Genomic DNA, 19,945 nt, shown 5'->3' with positions numbered 1-19,945 from the left:
AATGGGGCAGATTTTCAAGGACTGGCGCATCCCTGCATATTAGCAGGGATGCGCCAGTAAAGACGCGACACACAGGAATACCCTTGCGCCACCACGGATGTGTTGCATTTACAATGTGGTGTACCGTGGCTCAACGATAGTCATCTTTTGTCGTAAGGGCAGCGCATTGCTGTAGTCGTGTCGCAAGCGCGATGCAATTCCAGCAATGCTCAGGGATGGCTTATACCTATTGTGCTGCGTCAATCCTTACGCCTGCTTCAAGAAGGCATAAGGTTTGATGCAGCAGGGTTGAAAAGTGACTCCGTGAAATCTTATAGATTTCACTGCGTCAATTTTGCGAGGCTTCCTTGCGACGGAACGCCCACCCTGCAAACATTATATCTGACGCAGGGATAATGTAGATGCATCATGTTGTAAATATTTTGCATTATTTTACGATGCCGCTGCATCACAGAAGTGACGCAACAGTGTTGTAAAGATGCCGCAAGGGGCTTGTAAAACTGCCCCAATATTCAAGCTTAACTCTACAAAAATGAATCAGCACGACTTTACCTCCAAGTTGACACCCAATACAAACTCAATGATTGCAAGTGAGAAATTTGTCAGCAAGAATTAGCCGTGAAGTAGACCACTTTAGCCTGAGATGAAATGATGACAGGAGACTGGAGAGCAGTGCAATGCAAGGTTGCCATAAGGCAATTCGTTTTTACGGGTTGAAACTGAGGTGCCAAGGAGTGGAAGGGAATAATAACTTGAATTGAAAGCATAGAGAAGGTAAGAAAAGGCAAATAGGCACATTGAGTGTTCAAGGGATGTTGTGTAGAGGAAAAATAGAAGGGGCAACAGGACAGAATCCCATCAGAGAGGGGAAGAAAAAAAGACAGAAAAAGACACCAGAGATCTGAAAAACAATCATTCGAGAGCAGGACCTTTTTGCCCAGTTGTGTGAGGGCAGCTCACAGGATTTGGTGGTCAATTGTGTTGAATGGTACAGAGAGTTCCAAGAATAGAGGAGAAGTTTGTCGTGTGTAGATGTAAATATGTTAGAAATATACAAGGACAATCACAGTTAGATGAAGTTAAGGGAACCAACTTGTAGTGGATCTATTAGTTTATGCTGAATGGAACATTTTAGAATCTACTAAAAGCAAGAATTTCAAAACCTATCAATAAATAGGGGTGCTGAGATCCCACACAATAATTGGCTACAGGTAAAAGATCATTTTGTTTCTAATAGTGGTAGAAGACAACAGACAAAAAATCAAGGTGGTAGCAGAAATAAACTGGGAAGAACAATATATTAATAAAAGATTAAATGAGTGATTCACAAAGTACCGAATTACCGATTCTATATTGTTTCTGAAACCCATTAAAAGGGTTTTAGCTTTTGCAAATCCACTGATTTACCAAATCATAGGGTTTCTGAACACTAAAACCATTAATACATGAGACATTTAATTATCATTCTTATGACTCATCTGTATGAAGACATAAGTGATAAGTGTGCATTTAAACTCGTAATGTTTTATTGGTTTGTAATTTGAGTTATTGACCCCAGTTCTAATCAAAGATGTTTATCAATATTTCAGGTCATCCCTGTCCTCGAACTGAAGTCTCTTATGCAAAGTGTCAACCATTTATTCCTCTTGGAAAATGTCCCGCCTTTACAAGCAATATGTTCTTTGAAGTCGCTCGAAAACCCAGTTGCTGTGAAGGAAAATGTGCATTTTAAAATTGCTGCAGAAGATGAAGACGGACATTTTCACATTGACCATTCTTCGGGTGAACTGTTCCTTGTCCAGGAACTTGACTACGAGTTATCTTCTCACTTTCTCCTCAGAATTATAATCGAAGACCAAACCGAGGAACCTCCACAGAATTCCACTGTCTTCCTCAATATCGAAGTAGGAGACGTGAATGACCACTCCCCCTCTTTCCCGAATAGTTTTATTGCTATTGCCATTAATGAAAATGTCCCAGTTGGCACCATGGTGCACACGTTCAACGCGAAGGATGGCGATGGAAGCATGGAGAACAGTTGGCTGAAATACTCCGTGAACGCCACCACACTAACAGAAAATTCATTTTCCATTCACCCATGGCATGGCACTTTGACGACCACCCTCCAGTTGGATAGGGAGGTCAGGTCATTTTTTGTAGTCACCGTGACAGCAACGGATCAGTCAGCTGTGATTCCGGATCGCAGGCAGAGCTCGGTGACTGCAAAGATCGTTATACTGGATATTAACGACAACAGTCCCACCTTTGTGTCTTCACCTGTTGCCCATATCCTAGAGAATGCAGAGGTGGGCGCCTTTGTTCATCGCTTCATTGCCAAAGACCCAGATGAAGGCAGAAATGGAGAGGTTGCATACACCATCACATCAGGAAATGAAGATAGAACATTTTCGCTGGATACAGCGACAGGTAACCTACTCTATAATAGTACTACCATTCAGCGTGGGGTTTGTGATCAGAGGTTGGGTGAATAAACGAGAGACCTTCTTTAATGAGTTTTCCACGTTTGAGAGCTTTAGAGTTGAAGAAACGTAGCAGAGTATGAGAGAAAGCAATGTGAAGATTGTAGGCTCTAAAGAGAGCTATGCAAGTCCAAGAGAGCTATTAAAACCTGCTAATTCTATATCACTGAATTATTGAGATGTGTCACAGTCAATGAGAAGTGTCACTCAAATCAGTCATATCAACCAATAAACCTTTGTTTACCGATGACCCTTTTTGGAACTGTAACATATGTTGATGGTCACGGTGATGGATGATAAATCTCAAATTCTGAGGTGGAGACATTTATTTAGGTACTAGAAAAAGAAATACATGAATGGTCTAGTAAGCTAGAATTTGGAACTCGAGTGAAACGTTCCATGTCGGTGTGTTATCCTGAATTTTGAGGTAGTAGGGATCTGTGATTTAGAATAATTACAATTTATCAAATGATTGAATTTGGGTTTGTGCATGTAGCCGACAGGAGCAGGTCGGCTCAAGACTCATAGTGCTAAGTTTAGAGGAGGGGCGGGAAGGGATGCTTAGGCCTGCAGCTGCATCATTGGGCGGCCACAACTGTGGCTTGGGCACCTTCACCTTGGCCACAGTGGGGCCGGCCCCGCCCAAGAAGCAGTGCTTTGTTCCTGCTGGGCCTTTCTCAACTTGGCCGCCATGGGGTGAGCCTGCCCAGAACTAAAGCAATGTTTTCTTATGATCCACTCCTCCACCAGGCCTTAACACTTAGGTCATAGTTGGAGGGGGAGGTAGTGCACAAAAGGCGGATAGGCCCCACTGAAAGGTCAGGTGTTGTGGCCATTTTCACCTCGGACAGGCCAGCCTAAATTGTAATTTTTTAATTTACTAGAAAATGTCCAGTTTTTTAGAAAGTGACATGCCCTTGCTGGAGAGATCTGTGTTCTTTCTAGTTACAGTTTTTACTCAGCATACGTTAGCACATGTGGTTAGTGCGCTTGCTGCAAAGAACAACATGCAGCTTGCAGATCAATGATATATTTTATGTAGATAGCTCAGTGAGTTACTTCTTTTGTCATGGATGTCCATTTGTTACTTGCAGTGCATCATTTATAATTAGAGCCACTGTAATTATGCACCAGGAAAGGACCAAATTATGCAACAAGAAAATGCAAATTATGATGCATAACGTGGTACATTTTGTTATAGTATTGTGTAGTGTAGTTCCTATTATCCCAATAGGCTCTGCGCATTGGAATGATACCTTCAATAGTATAGGCCTAGACCAGACGTTAACTAGGTCTACTACTGTCGATATTAGACTTAAAGTTTTGGGTTTTGCCAGCTAGCTCAGAGTTCACTAGAAACTTTCTCGAATAGGCAAGGAGGAGTTGAACCTCCCTGGATAGACAAGAAGGGATTTAGTTTCTGACAACCATAGAACATGACAACTTTGCTCTCCCCTAATCAAGAGTGTATCTCTAGAGTCGTGTGAAAACAAAAGACGACTTATTTTACTCAGTCAGTACATGCATTCTTAGTCTCACCAGATTGTAGAGAAAAGGAAGAGACGGGCGTGTTCAATAAAAGATGTTATTTATTGATCAGTCTCTTTTCTCATACAAGAGAAATGGATCGATATTATTGCAATACTTATGGTTAAGTAAAGTGCATACAATAAAAGCAGAAGTATAAAATAATACTGTAAAAACATTGATATGGTTTCTAAGCCATATGAAGGTTTAAAATGAATACATACACATTTACATTTGACTAATCGTACTCAACTGGTGTTTCTAACTACGCCTACCCCGTGTACCTGACCTAAGCCTAATACGTGGGCGGGAATAGAAAGTTACAGTTTAAGTTAAGTTTGTTTTGCCAAGTGACTGACTAAAGAATTCTCTGCAAGGGGTTATTCAGTTCTGTACCTGGAATCTAGGATGAATGAGGGATGGTATCTCTCGTCTCTGGTCTCGATATTCCAGGCTGCCTGCGAGGGCTACCCGGAAGCGCCGGAGCTGGATTTCTCGGCAGGAGAAAGCAGCGTCTCGTTCTCAGCGCGTCAGGAAGGCGGGGCTGCGCCAGCGGGGTCTGCTCTGCTCTGGGCTTCGGCAAGTCTGGCTGCTCCGATCTCGTCACCACCGCGTGTGTTTGCATAGGGCAATATCGGTAATATTTATACCTTTAAGGTGCCGAGATTGACGTAAGGATGGACATAGATACGTCAATAAGGATGTCATACGACCTGGTCGTTAGCACATTCTTTTGCTGAAGTTCTCGGTGAAATCAAAACAATGGCCGCAGGGTTTTTCCCAGGTCTGTCATAGGTTTGATTTGTTTTGAGAACTCCGTATGCCTTATCAGGGGCTGGAGGAATATCGCTTGTCTAATTAGATGGCAAGCGTTATGACCTAATCAGATAACACGTTCCTGTGCCGTAGTGTGGCTTTATCAGATAACGGTTCCTGCATCATGGGGGGTTTCTGCCTCATGGGATGGCTGCTAGTTAACTTGTTAACCAGAATAGGGTCAGGAATAGGGGGATCGATACAGAACCTATAGGAATACATCACACCCACTCCACGCTAACTATGGACATATTTACGAATCTATGCATAGTAAAACATACTGTAGAGTATCGTGTATACCTTACCACCCCAAAATACATAAATGCATTTTGAAATTATCAAATATACGGAAAAAACAGTCACATGTAATATATGCACTCAAGCTGTAGAATAATGCTAAAGTAATCACGCATATCTATACATTATCACTAATTTGTATATGAGAATTTACACATGAAATGGCTCTTAATACAGAAAAAAGTTTCGAGACCATTCCATCACGGAATAAAATAGTTATGAACATACCAGCGGGCAGCTAACGTCTATAAAGTATCTAAAAATAGAAATTTTAGTTCTCTAAGAATAGTTATTACTTTAAGCAGAAAATAAGTGTCCCGAAAAATTCGTAAAAACATTTTGGGGCTGCTGAAAAAAAATTGCTGTCCGTGAACTGGAGGGAAAATTGTTCATGGTATTTTGCTATTCTAGTTGAAGGCCAAATTCAGGGAACGCCGTGTGCGAGCTTGCTCAAAAGTCTCTATTTCTGCTCTGGTGAGAACATCATATCATTTAGACTGTCGAAAAAGCTGTCAACAGCTTCCTGGGAGAGTTCCACTAACTCGGAAAAAGATGTAACCATGCATTCGTGCGCATGATTGTTTTCATTGACGTTTTGATTAGTATTGCTGACAGAAGGTCGTACCTGATCAATGCTGCTTTCATCTTGAACTTCACTACCCCTTAATCGTAGTGGTGAAGCTTCCACGAATGCCGTCATCAGGATTGGTAGCCGTTGAGGGCAGCACAAAGCATGAGCCTTTATTGGACTCAACAATGTTTCTGCATCCATTGGCGCATCTGATTGTAGAGTCAGACAGGTGTCTAACACGCATTCTTCTCCGCATAGCAAGCACCTTAATACAGGTAAAACACATTGATGCCACATTGGTCGAAATGAAAGAAACCAAGTCATGTTCAGGTCTCTAAGCCGGGATAGTCCCAGGATTTTTGATATCCGGTCCCGGTATCCAATGGCTAGGATTGTTTCTTCCCTTGTCGCAGGTGTTTTGTCTGTGACATGGTTTGCCATAACGAAATATAAGGACTAAGAATAGGATTCCTGCAATTAGTCCTAAAATGAGGGGAAGTCCGCCAAAAATCGAATGGACGAAATCTGGAAAAATACCCAGTATGGCTTTGAATGGTGTTAATGCCATCGAAAATACTGTCTTAAATACTTTTGAGACTCCACTGGTATCAGAAATATTTAAGATTTCATTCAGGATTTCTGCGAAATGTATGGGGGAATTAGTTGATAATAAGGAGTGAATCTCTGCAGTCGTCCTTGCGACTAGGAGATCATACGTTTCTTTTGATGACGTGAGTCTGGTCAGCGTCTGAAGAAGCACTGTTTTCATTCTGCTTAAAGTATCTATTCGAATAGAAGTAATTTTCAAGTTGGGCCATGCCCTTGCCTCCCTGTCTGGAAGGGAGCTGGGGAACAATAAGCGTCCACAGCACTTGACCTTCGCAGTCGTAGTTACGAGATAAGGAGTCCCGGGCATAAGACTACAGCATCTGCGATGTACAATTAGAATGTAACTCCCATTATAGAGTCTTTGAAAGAATGGTTCTATCTCTGTTGCAGGTGCGCCTAGCTGGTGACATGAAAGGTTATTTGAGTTCCCTTCACAGGCTCCATGCAAACTAATTCCATTACACAGAAGTGTACCGCTCAGTGACATTGCACAATTATTGCCACTAAGAAACACTTTCTGTCCTTTATTACTGACACATGCATGTGAATAGGGCAAGTTCCATGTTGTTTTAATGTACCCCTTTCCCAATTTTTCGTACATACCAGCCTGTATATATTTTTGGCAGTATTGAAACCTGAAGGTTGATATTGGAATATTAATTATCCCATGTATTATCCATTCACTGACAGGTCGTTCTGACATTGTCACTGGTAATCTCTCGAGTTTCTCAATGCTCAGAATTGTATAATCAGCACCCTTTTGTGCCATACTGATTTGTTTATCAGTAAGGTTAAAGATATTGAATAGTGACGTTGTGTTGATTAAACGCCAAGGCACATAGCCTGAACGCAGATTTTGTAACGTCCAGCCAAGCTGTACAATAGAACGCAATTGAGACTGACCGTGTTGTAACAACAGCAAGTCTTGCGATATTATGTCGATTGCTGAAGACACAATGCTGTCCAGAGAAAAAATTCTGGAGGACAGAGTCATTAACCCATTGTCCACTACAGAAAGTGATTTTTCCAAATTAATACGGTCAATTTCCCGTATTCTTTCTGCTGTCTCAATTTGAGTCACCTTCCAGGCCTCGTTGTATGCTGCATATACAGAGGCTGCTATGAAACGTTTCTGACGCTGTTTGCGCGGTCCCATAATGAAATCACGCAAGTCAGCACCATCAGTAAGTAAAGTTAGGTGTTGCTTAATTTCTGCCAGTGTGGAAGTCTGTAGCCGCTGAAGGCATAATTTGCCCACACTGTAGGTGGTAATTATTCCTGTGTGTTGTCTTTGGGAATATCTAGGGTCTGGCCTGGTCATTTTGAACCCCTGTGTTTTGTTCAGGAATCTGTTTTGACAGTTATTAGTATCTGTGGGCCAGATCAACCACTGTTTCCAATCAGGATGTGTTCTGTTTTGGTTTAATACATAATTTACGTCTATCTCTTCATCTGTGGAGCTATTGCTGTTCATTGTTGGTTTTGGAATAGACGGTTTATTTAAGTCTTTGATTTTGGCTAAGCCAAGACAGGTAGTTTGTTGAACAGTGTCATTTAAAAATATAATTTGTTCTGGGATCATGCAGGCTCTAAACAAAGATTCTATACCCTGTACTTGCCATTCTTTTGTACCCCAAACACTTTTTACTTCAACATTTTTGTCCCAATAATCAAAACCAAAAGTATTCATTTGTTCAAAGAATGAGTCTGAATATATCAATTTCGTGTTTGTTATCATGGTCTTTGTCCCTGTCTTATTTGACAATTTGAAATAAAATGTTTCGGCATTACTTGTGTTAAAACCTGAAAAGTATGAATATTTGTCATAAACGGTTCTTGAGCTTCCTTTTGGAGGGGTTGCACAATGTTCCCATTGATTATAATTTAAAACATTTCTAGGTTGTGCAGTTCTATGTAGAAAATGGTTACCATAGTGGTTATAACAGTACATACTATCATAATTTGTCGAACCCTGCAAATAATCATGTTTGGTAAATTTAGCAGACATCACTAAGTCAGACATCATATTATTTATACTTTCAAAGTCCCAATCATCATCAAATGAGCTTGGTTTTACAAAGTCACTCAACGAGATCTTAATTTGGTGTGGGTATTTCAGGATTTCAACCGGCCCATAAATTTCGTAGTCAGTTTTGTCCCATGCTACCCCACCCGGTATAGGATTGGCTGTGAAGTTGACTGAAGAAAGTTCTCTTTTCTCGACGTGTGAAGATGTGTGTGGTTTGAGGATCAAGTTGATTTTCTGACTTGCTGTGTCCATTTTAGCATATTTTCCCTCAATGAAGCGTCCCAAAGTTAGTACCATGATGAGCCAAAGTATGAGGATAAATGCACCAAAACCCACCCAAAATTCAATCCATGGAGAAATTAGATATGTTTCTTTCAGTTGTTTCAAAAGTACTTTAACTTTATCTTTAAAGGTTTTTGTTGATGGCTGTGTTTTTGATTCAGTGAAGCCTTCAGAGGAATCATCGAAGTTTATGAAGTAGCCGGATGCAGTTCTGTCAATTGTTCCAATTGCTTCAGGATTACTGTTTCTTGCATAGTCGTTTGTTACTTCATTATAGATTGGTGTGTCTCTGCTAAATGTTTTTATTTGGGTTTTCAGAGGTCTAAGTTCCATTGCATTGTTGCATAGTCCTTGTTGTAGTTCTGTAGGCGTTTCGAATGTGATTAGCCTCTTAGATTGAACCTCTGTGTTAGTAGCAAATCTTGGTGTTCTACTACTTCTCGGGAGTCCACTTGGCCTACTATTTGTTATCGGCCACATGTTGTGGTTTTACCAGGTCGATGGATACAACTCGGTTCTCCTTTTTACCAGCAAGCGGCGGTAGTACAACTGATCTTGTCCCGTTGACAGACAAGACAGGAACTGCTTTTCTGTAAGAAGGCCCAAATTCCTTCTTTACCGCGATCTTTTCTCTGACTAGATCCCCGACTTTTGGAATCCAGACAGGTCTTGCTGGGACAGGTGGTGGTTCTTCAGTGGTTGTTGGCTGCTGTTTCAACTTTATGTTGCTCAGGTCTTTTCTTGTTTCGTTTAAGTCCTGCAAAACAGCCAAACGATCTTTGATATCAAAGCTTTTTTCCTTCACCACTGAAGTCTGACTGTCGAGGTCTAAGACTAACATCCTAGTTCCAAATAATAATTCGTACGGACTGAATCCCTTCAGAGAATTTCTTGGCAAGTTATTTAGACTACGTTGGACACTTATTAGATGTTTGACCCACCCATCTCCCGAACCTAATATCCTTTCTGTTATAGATAGCTTTATGCCTTGGTTTTTTCTTTACACCATCCCGTATCCCTCAGGAAGGAAGTGAGAAGAGTCCCGCTGTGCTATGCTCACTTGGCCATGTTTCCCCTCAGGCTGGAGGGCCAGATTGAAAACAATGGTCAAACGTAGCATGCTCTTAGCGTATATGCCATTTAGACTCGCAAATCTTTGTATAACAGTCCAGACGTCAGCCGAGTGCTGATGATCTACATTATAAGTGGAAACTAGCCTGTATATGTTAATCGGACGCTTTGCTTTTTACTGTTGATCTTTTCTGGAGTGAAACGACACGGTATTACACCGTTTCTCTCACCACTGCGATTTCTGTTACAGTTTGGGCAGTTCTTTACAAAAATGGTATGATGCAGGCTCATGCCTGGCCACCAGTACCTTGATTGTAATTATTCCAGAGAATCTTTTAGTTTGAGGTGTCTGAGACCCTCGCCCATATGTGCGTCTGCTATTAACAAGTTTCTCCTGTCCATGTTTGGAATCACTCTATCCCCCACTCCAGGGATTCGAGCAAAAGGGACGGAGTTTGCATCGATTATGTATGTATAATTGAGTGGATAGTTGATCGGTAGCGCTGAGCAGTCGCCTTTTGATGACGTTTTCACCGCCAGCACTGTTTCACCGTCAATATACTTCACTGTACGCTTTTTTTGAGCTACGGAAGCCGATTTAGTTGCTACCGCTGTGGCTGTCTCAGCCAATGAATTCCCTGCAACGTGAACGCCATCACGCTGATGACTCAGTGAGTGTGTCACGTTAGTCTTTGGTAGTTCTTTTTGTAAAAGAGCTATTTGTTCCCAAAGCAGTTTTTGCTTTATTGTTGCACCTGTGTCATCTTTGTAACCATTTTGAATCCATGTCTGCAAATCGTTGTTATATGATTTGACGCAGTAATATGAATCGGACACTATAAGTGTCGGGAATTCGCGATCCGCATTATCTAGCGCCATTTTCAATGCTATTATTTCAGTCTGTTGTTCTGAATTAGTTTCTACTGAGTGTGTTTTTGTTAATAGAGGTCTTAGTTTACCTCCGCACCACACTTCTTTTGTAATCTCACATGTTGGGTTGTATGCTTGTTCTCCCCAAACGGAGGGTTGAGCATGTCCGTCTGTATAGATTATACAAGCGTACTGTCGTAAGGGCAGAATGTCGATAGGCAGAGGGAATGTTCTTTCATATTCTAGATTTTTCAATTCCTTTAGTTCTGGATCAAAGTAGTAGTATACTTTGTCCGTTGTAATTGAATTCACCCATTGTATCCATTCCGGATTCAATGTTGTTGTTGGTAAATTACAAGGTGTTGTTAATGCCTCAAAGGCTGATTCTGCTGTTCTGACTGTGATACGTCTACCGTCCGCTTGATCTTTTTCTCTAGCTATTGCGGTTTGAACTGCATGAACAATGTTTTCTTTAATGCTGAATTTCTTTTCAGCTTCTGTGTACAAGTGTGATTTGAATGCAATCGGTACCTTTTCTACCTCATTAGAGGTCAGGTATGTGAATCCGCATCTTCCTGGGATGACTCGAATCACAAGATTGCGTGTGTTATCACGTGTTTCTAATTTTGTTTTAATTAACATGTCTGTTTGTAAGGATCTCAAAATTTCTGTGTGTATTTGAGTCCAATTGGTTCTTTTAAAATCTGGTTTTATTAGATCATAAAGGGGTTTGACCCTTTCTGCGTAATTTGCAATGTATGTTCTTCCGAAATTTAGGAAGCCTAGAATTGACTGTAGGTTTTTTAGTGTTCTAGGTGCTTGGAGTACGGCACATTTCTCTAGGAAATTGTCAGCCAGGCTTTTGCCTTCACTTGATAATTCGTATCCTAAGAACAGGACTGTTAGATGGGCAATTCTGGATTTTTTAAAGTTGAATTTGTAACCCTCTGCTGCGAACCCAAGTATTATGGTGTTCACTCTCTTCAAGTGAGTATCCAAGTCATCATCTGTTAAGTATATGTCGTCGACATAAGATAATGCTTCGTCATCATATGTTTGTAGTAATTCTGTTACTCTCGCTGAGAATACCCCTGGGCTATTCTTGTACCCCTGGGCTAACCGACAGAATTGTTTTTGAGTGCCATTTATTGAGAATGCAGACAAATATCTGCTCTCTGGTGCTATGTTTTGACAAAAGAATTCATTAGAGATGTCTAATGTTGTTTTGTATTTTTTGCGCACTATGTTATTCATTAGTGCAGCACTATGCGAGTTTTGCACTGCAAACGTTTTGCAACATGAGTTAAGGTGTCGGTAATCCAAAACTAGACGATATGAATTGTCTGGTTTGGAGACCGGAAACAAAGGGTTGTTCATTTGTGAGGTGCAAGTTTCAATCACCCCCTGGTATTCTAGTTGATCTAGGACTTCTTTTACCTGTTTTTTAGCTTCTTGCTTAATTGGGTACTGTCTTTGTGCAGTAGGTTGTGATTTTAACTGGATTTTGTGAGGAGGAGAGTCCTCATCCCATCCTACATGATTTTTATATAAAGCAGGAGCTTGAGCTACTGCCCACTTTCTGGCAAGTGTGTATTTTTTATGAATTGGGATATGATTTGAGAAGGCAGGCATAATTATTTCTTCGCCATGAGGGCACTCCCTGACAAACTCTGGTGGCCGGTCTTTTTCAGCTAGAAGGATGTCATAGCCCTTGGAGAGATTATCCCAAAATAGTCCCCTTATTTTTCTAGTCTTATCCCCTTCTATACGTAACGTTATTTCATATATTTTGTGAGGTTTGCTAACTCTGGTGTCTGCAGTTTCCACTTGAAGATATTCATTCGTGTCCACTGTCTCCAGAAGATTCATAAGGACTTTGCGAGCTATGCTCACTTCTGCTGCGCTGTCTAGCATTGTCTGAGCCCATTCTCCGTTTTTCAGTTGTGTCCTCAGTATTCTCGGCATTGTTAACTACCTTGATACTGGCTACCTTCTTTTTTGGAAATTGTAGTTTCTTTTTTAGATGAGCAGGTTCCTTGTCTTTGGACTTGGCGTGCTCTTCTCTTTGTTCTGATCGTCCTCTTCTTTCCGATTTCTGCGAGGAAGTCTGAAAAGATTGAGAGGGACGTGTATCAATGTCTTGATATCTATCAGGCTTCTTTATATTATCCCTATTTCTAAGGTTATATCTTTTCCCAGAGGGGTCACTTTGGGGTGACCTGTGTCTTTGGTTCGGAGATTTTTCTCTCCGCCTAGGAGACCTTCCTCTGGACTGGAATTTCTTTTCTTTAGGATTGGATTGTTTGTTTCCATCCCAGCTCTTTTTTTGTGATGTTGAATTATTATTAAAAAATATTTTTTCGGGACTTTCAATCAGTTGTGGTTTTACTGGTATTCCACCTAAACTATCTCTACCTAGTTCCTCATAGGATTTTTCTATAATTCTGGCAATTTCAGCTGGTTGGTCTGCTATATCTGTCTCCTTTAACCTCTGGCGGATCGCCACATTTGCTGCTTCTCCCTTTATGTTGGCTAATAATATAGCCGAGACCTGCTTGAAGTCTTTTTGTAATTTCATACCAAGAGTTAAAGCGGGTTCTGGACCGTATTCGTCTTGAATTTGTTTTAGCACATCTGGTATTACCGAAATGGATGGAACACCGTGCGTTTTTGTGTAGATGGAAGCAAAGACTGTACCCCAAGTGTCACAGTCCTCCACGTGTGGTGCGATTCCCATTGGAAGACAGATAGTCAGAATCCTGTGTTTTTCTAACGGGGTGGTGTCTGGAAACACCGCCTCTATTTGGGTGATTTTTTGTGCTAACCAGAATGGTATTTGTTCCCGTTTAGCTGGCACTTTACCTAGGCAGGATTGTATGTTCTGTGGTGTAATTTTATTTGTGTTCCCCTGGTGAGGGGTCAGCTGTGGAATTTTAATTGCTGGTTGAATTGTTGAAGTCCGCATCACATATTGGACTAATTGTCTATGTAATTTTATTAATTGTTTTAGCTGTGTTAAAAGCTCTGCTGCAGACATCCCATCGATGTCTGGATGTGGTGTGTAACCGGCTAGAACCGGCCACGTTGCTCCTGGTCTACCTAATGGACCGAGCCTGGTGATGTGATTATTATGTTTTAGGGCGCCATTAAATAAGAGCAGATGCTCTTGAAATTTAAGTGGTACTTCCACCTCCTCGAAAGGAGTGTACTCATTAGGAGGGTCCTCTGTTTTGTAATAGTGGAAGTACTTTGTTACAGCATTTGCTGCTGGAAAATGTATCCATGAATAATATACCTCTGTCTGCCGATATTCGTGTGCCTCAATCACGAATATGACTGTGCCACCTCTAGGTGTCAGTCCATTTTCTATAAGTTTTAAAGTTATAGATTTCCTCTTGATGACCGGGATGAGTATTATATCCGGGTCTGTGTCTTGCAGTGCATTATCAGCTGCTGCGAGTTCAGTTGCTATCCTAACTGTCTCTCTTTCTTCATCACTGTCTACCATTTTACCGACAGGAAGGTTATTTAGTTTGTTTGCAGATCAGGTTTCTTATGGAAACAAAGATTAGATGCACAATATTTTGGAACAGTGTATCCTTCAACGTTGACTAAACCAAGGACCATACATAGGAGTTTCCTCCTGCGAGGTCTGGCGGATATTACCTTTTACCCACTCCAGACGTCTTTGGAGTATTATGGGAAAAAAGGGGTCTGAGTGAAAAAGCACGACTGAGTTACTCTAAATGTCTTACGTTAGTTTTATCGCCCTTCCAAATGCGTTGGGCGCCATGTAGTGTAGTTCCTATTATCCCAATAGGCTCTGCGCATTGGAATAATACCTTCAATAGTATAGGCCTAGACCAGACGTTAACTAGGTCTACTACTGTCGATATTAGACTTAAAGTTTTGGGTTTTGCCAGCTAGCTCAGAGTTCACTAGAAACTTTCTCGAATAGGCAAGGAGGAGTTGAACCTCCCTGGATAGACAAGAAGGGATTTAGTTTCTGACAACCATAGAACATGACAACTTTGCTCTCCCCTAATCAAGAGTGTATCTCTAGAGTCGTGTGAAAACAAAAGACGACTTATTTTACTCAGTCAGTACATGCATTCTTAGTCTCACCAGATTGTAGAGAAAAGGAAGAGACGGGCGTGTTCAATAAAAGATGTTATTTATTGATCAGTCTCTTTTCTCATACAAGAGAAATGGATCGATATTATTGCAATACTTATGGTTAAGTAAAGTGCATACAATAAAAGCAGAAGTATAAAATAATACTGTAAAAACATTGATATGGTTTCTAAGCCATATGAAGGTTTAAAATGAATAAAATGAATACATACACATTTACATTTGACTAATCGTACTCAACTGGTGTTTCTAACTACGCCTACCCCGTGTACCTGACCTAAGCCTAATACGTGGGCGGGAATAGAAAGTTACAGTTTAAGTTAAGTTTGTTTTGCCAAGTGACTGACTAAAGAATTCTCTGCAAGGGGTTATTCAGTTCTGTACCTGGAATCTAGGATGAATGAGGGATGGTATCTCTCGTCTCTGGTCTCGATATTCCAGGCTGCCTGCGAGGGCTACCCGGAAGCGCCGGAGCTGGATTTCTCGGCAGGAGAAAGCAGCGTCTCGTTCTCAGCGCGTCAGGAAGGCGGGGCTGCGCCAGCGGGGTCTGCTCTGCTCTGGGCTTCGGCAAGTCTGGCTGCTCCGATCTCGTCACCACCGCGTGTGTTTGCATAGGGCAATATCGGTAATATTTATACCTTTAAGGTGCCGAGATTGACGTAAGGATGGACATAGATACGCCAATAAGGATGTCATACGACCTGGTCGTTAGCACATTCTTTTGCTGAAGTTCTCGGTGAAATCAAAACAATGGCCGCAGGGTTTTTCCCAGGTCTGTCATAGGTTTGATTTGTTTTGAGAACTCCGTATGCCTTATCAGGGGCTGGAGGAATATCGCTTGTCTAATTAGATGGCAAGCGTTATGACCTAATCAGATAACACGTTCCTGTGCCATAGTGTGGCTTTATCAGATAACGGTTCCTGCATCATGGGGGTTTTCTGCCTCATGGGATGGCTGCTAGTTAACTTGTTAACCAGAATAGGGTCAGGAATAGGGGGATCGATACAGAACCTATAGGAATACATCACAATTGCTTTCTTTTTTCTCATTTTTTAAACATTGGAAACCTGTCTGCGCAAGCGTTTTACCTTATTAGTATCAGCTTAACAACAAAATACTGCAATAAAACAACAGATAGAGGAGCGGTCAACCTTTGCAAAGAGCCTTCCAATGTGCAGAAACACGTGTTGCCAAGTTTTAAGTAACTTTTGAACCAATCGAGTTAGAAACAATTTTTGGAAGTAAAATCTGCAGATTATGCAGTGAATGGTGGATTAAATGGCATATGCAGCAAATCCATCATTATGACCAAATGCAGCAGCCACTGAATCGCATACATCCAGTGACTCTAGATATAATCCTTTCACTGCAGCACAGTGAGCTATGAACCAGCATCAAGAAGTAGCATGAAAAGTACAAAGCATGGATTTAGAAACGTATTTTTTTTAGTCAGTCTTTCTTTATTCTGAGATTATAAAAAGGGTTCTTTGGATAGTAATAACATTTCATAAGTAGAGGCAACCCCAACCACTGTGCGATATTTAAAGTTGGCTGTATTTCTCCAGACAAAGTACTCTTAACATATGGTGCCAATAAATATAGAATATATCTGACTTTTACACCATGTAACTCTCACTGTTTTATGTAATTTCCAATATATTGATTTACACAGTTGAATGATTCAGTCTCTGTGTACAATATATGAGTGTGATGTAAATCCCTCTGACTCCCTACACTGGGACAAATAGCTCTACAAAAGAAATTGAATTGAAAAAATATATAGATATGCCTCTTAGTACAGGGTTAGAACAAAGTCAATAACCGGTCTCCAAATTATAGTTTCTCTTAAACATTTGTAAAGTGATAACAAAATGCACACCTTTAGATCCCTCCATTGCACTGGCATCTAGGTGTCAGGCTCCAGATAGCTCCCAACCATGATGAGATGGCAATAAAAGAAGAGGTGATGGCCCTCTGAGTTAGACCTTTCTGAAGGGCCATGCTGTACATGAAAATAAGAAACCTCCCTCACCTACTGCAGATTGCTCCTCTGAACGGAAATCAGGCATCCTGCGAGCACTGCTGAATGTCTTCCAGAATTGGCAAATGTTACCATAACAAATTCAGAATAGTTCAGTGGGGCCTGCCAGGATCCCAGTTTGAGCTCAATAACAGCTGTCAGATTTGCGATCCCACCTCTTTTCCTGCACTGTCCCAGACTCAGTGGAACTCATTTTATCAACCTCGGTACTATGAAAGGCTGAGTGTACTGGTCGGAGATTAAATTGGTGACCGTGAGGTCAAACACAGATTTCTGCAGTGGATGCATTAGCCCATTGCATCACCAGACCATTTTACTCATCATGAGACTCTGCTCATGCTACGATGATGTTATTAGAGGAAAGACTTTGCTGAGCATTAAAGTGTAGTTGGTAGCTGACACAGGTCAAACTAGAAAAGAGAAGAAGCCTATCTGCACGGACTGCCTGTCGCATGGAGATGGGCGTACCTGGCCCACCCATTGCCTCAGTGACCTGCTAAAGGCTGGAGTCCACACCTGCCTACTACCCATTGCCATGACACCTCACCCCAAGCGACTTTTGACACACTGCCAGCTCATACTTTGTTGATGAGCTGACTCCCCCCCCCCAGCCTTTTCAACTTGGAACCCTTAAATAGCACTGCCTACCCAGCCCCCGACTTGCCATCTTCACCAGCTAACCAGGACTCGAAAAAGGGAAGAAAGCTGTCAAATTTTCTCAAATATAGCCAATGCTGAACTGCCATGTACTGTCTGCCAGTTGCAACTGTCGCTAAACCACAAATGTCAGCTGCTTCTGTTGTTTTGTTAGCACACTTGGTAACGGGGAATAGGAACAGCTCAGGGCACTCAGCAAATGTATTGGGGGAAGATTGACTGAACAAATACTAATCAGTGCTGTTAGGAGAGGAAGAGTCGGTTACAACCCCAGTTAGCCCTTCAGAGAAGGGGACAAAGCAGAGAAATAACACTCCAATCCGAGCACACAAAGATAAGTCCAAAATCAATATTGTAGTAAACACAGGTGTAGTCCACTTTTAATCAAAAAGTTCAGTTCGAGTCACACGATATACAATTTCTTTACAGCCAATGGTCAATCCAATTTCTTTACATAAATATTTTGTTAATCTAATCCATGTCGTCGGCATATATTCCTTCAGTATTATATACTTGATACAGCGAACATGTGTTTCGTCACTTGGTAATTGATACCTCGACTTCTTCAGGGCTGTTGCGGATATCTGACAGCTTTATGTAGTGCGTTCGTCTGTGACAACGGTCACATAAAGTATGAAAGATATGTAGAAATAAGTGATATTTGTAAGTGATCTTAATCTTCCCCGAAGTGTAAGCATAAGGAGAGTAAGCTTGTGTATCACTGACAAGGTCCACGCCGCGTTTGCTACTTTGTCTCGATTACTTACTGTTACTTGGCTATATACAACTGTTGAAAACTCAAGCATATGCTTGTTGTTTTTGCCTGAATTGTGACATGGCTATCTTCACTAGCAAGGCCCTCCTTCCTGCTCTCAAAGACTAGAAAAAAGGTAAGGCTGTTAGAAAGAGTTTGCTAGTTATATATTTTAATGGCTGATTTTTAAACTCTTACTTACAAACACTGAGCATGTACTATGGAGAGAACTCCAAATAATCTCTCCTACTTTCAATTTTAAATCACCTTTGCATCTGAGAGCCTAAGCCAGCTATTAGACAAGACAGATTCAGGGGCATATTTTCAAGGACAGGCGATACATTATCGCCGCTTTTATCGGCAGGAAACTGCCGATAAAGCGACCATAATGGCCTTGATAATATGCTCTATGAATTCCAATCGAAGCCCATGTTAGAGGTGTTCACATCTAACATGGGCTTCGATTGGAATTCATAGAGCATATTATCAAGGCCATTATCGCCGTTTTATCGGCAGTTTCCTGGCGATAAAAGCGGCGATAATGTATCGCCTGTCCTTGATAATATGCCCCTCAGTGACTCAGGCTACAGCGAGGATAGGCATATTAACCAAGAAATGTTTTGTGAAAAGATTGCGCTACATGAATGTGGGACACTTTTTTAGGTTGCCTGGACCTCATTTTGGTCCCAATCCGACCCTGGTACCATACACGGGGTTGTAGAAAAATGTGATTATAGAAAGAAAATATTTTTTTCTGTGGTGGCAAAAAGACTAAACGTTTAATGTGAAAATGCACGTGACTCCATGATTTGATCATGACAATGCAGCCTCCCGAAAATGAACTGTTACTAAAAAAGGTTTTACTGTGAACTTGTTATTTTATGTTCTTCAGGATTGCTGGCCCTGTCCTCTAGGCTGGACCACGAAGTCGAGAAGTACTACAGTTTAACTGTTGTGGCATCAGACAGTGGTGTTCCCTCACTCTCCTCAACTCAGTCTTTTACCGTCACCGTCATTGACGTTAATGACGTCACACCGTCATTTAAGCAGCAACAATATGAAACCTCGGTTTCAGAAAACAGAGATCCAGGCGAGTTTGTAATTAAAGTTGAAGCCGTGGACGCAGATTCAGGTATTTATTTATATAGGCTTACATTGTATTAACATGTTTGTTTATCCTCAACATTATAATTTTAGCGGAATTGCTAGATTTCCTTTAGATAGTTGCTTCTTCCCTTCATTTTTCACCAAGAATGCTGTAGTGGTAGTAAGTAAGGAACAGTAAGATTATGAGTATGATTTCTCAAAGCAATGAATATCATGCAGGGGTAGCCCGTAGTTATAGCTAAGCTTCTACAAATGGCTTGCCCCTTGAACCCGCTGGCACTGCCCTACCGACCTCTGGGTCTGGAGGGTCATGCAGGTAGCGGCACCACAGGAAAGTAACCAAGGTTCTTTGTGCTTTCTCTGGTTTCCTCTCGTTGCTCTTACCTCATTCTCCCAGGATCAAAAAGGATAATATTGAGGGACTTTCGCTGGGAAAATTGTCAATCTTCTGATGTCATTGGTCAAACGGTGCAAGATGTCACTTCCGAAACATTAGATATAGTAAATGAAAAAATACCGAGCAGTTATTTCGCATAGTGGTAGGAAGTATTGTACTACCTGACTACGACCACAGAGTGGCACTAGAACCAAAAAGTTCGCATGAAATATAAAGTCCAGAAGTTCGTTTCCTTTCAGACACATGAATGTACTGTACCGTGACTAAAAGGATTTATTTCCTTTTTCTCTTTATCTTTAAAA

General features: G+C 41.2%; 1 protein-coding gene across 1 annotated transcript in view; it reads left to right on the top strand.

The window, feature by feature from the left end:
• DCHS2 (dachsous cadherin-related 2) overlaps nt 1–19,945 on the top strand; it is a 499,472-nt gene that overhangs the window by 285,372 nt on the left and 194,155 nt on the right. The window contains exons 8-9 of the mRNA XM_078677916.1: nt 1,590–2,427; nt 19,032–19,271. Coding sequence (XP_078534042.1) covers nt 1,590–2,427; nt 19,032–19,271 — 1,078 coding nt within the window. The remainder of the gene's footprint in view (nt 1–1,589; nt 2,428–19,031; nt 19,272–19,945) is intronic.

The sequence above is a fragment of the Lissotriton helveticus genome, chromosome 2_1, assembly GCF_964261635.1.
Source record: "Lissotriton helveticus chromosome 2_1, aLisHel1.1, whole genome shotgun sequence".
Classification (NCBI taxonomy): Eukaryota; Metazoa; Chordata; class Amphibia; order Caudata; family Salamandridae; genus Lissotriton; species Lissotriton helveticus.
The sequence above is the reverse complement of the archived record's forward strand: the minus strand, read 5'-3'. Positions and strand labels throughout refer to the sequence as shown.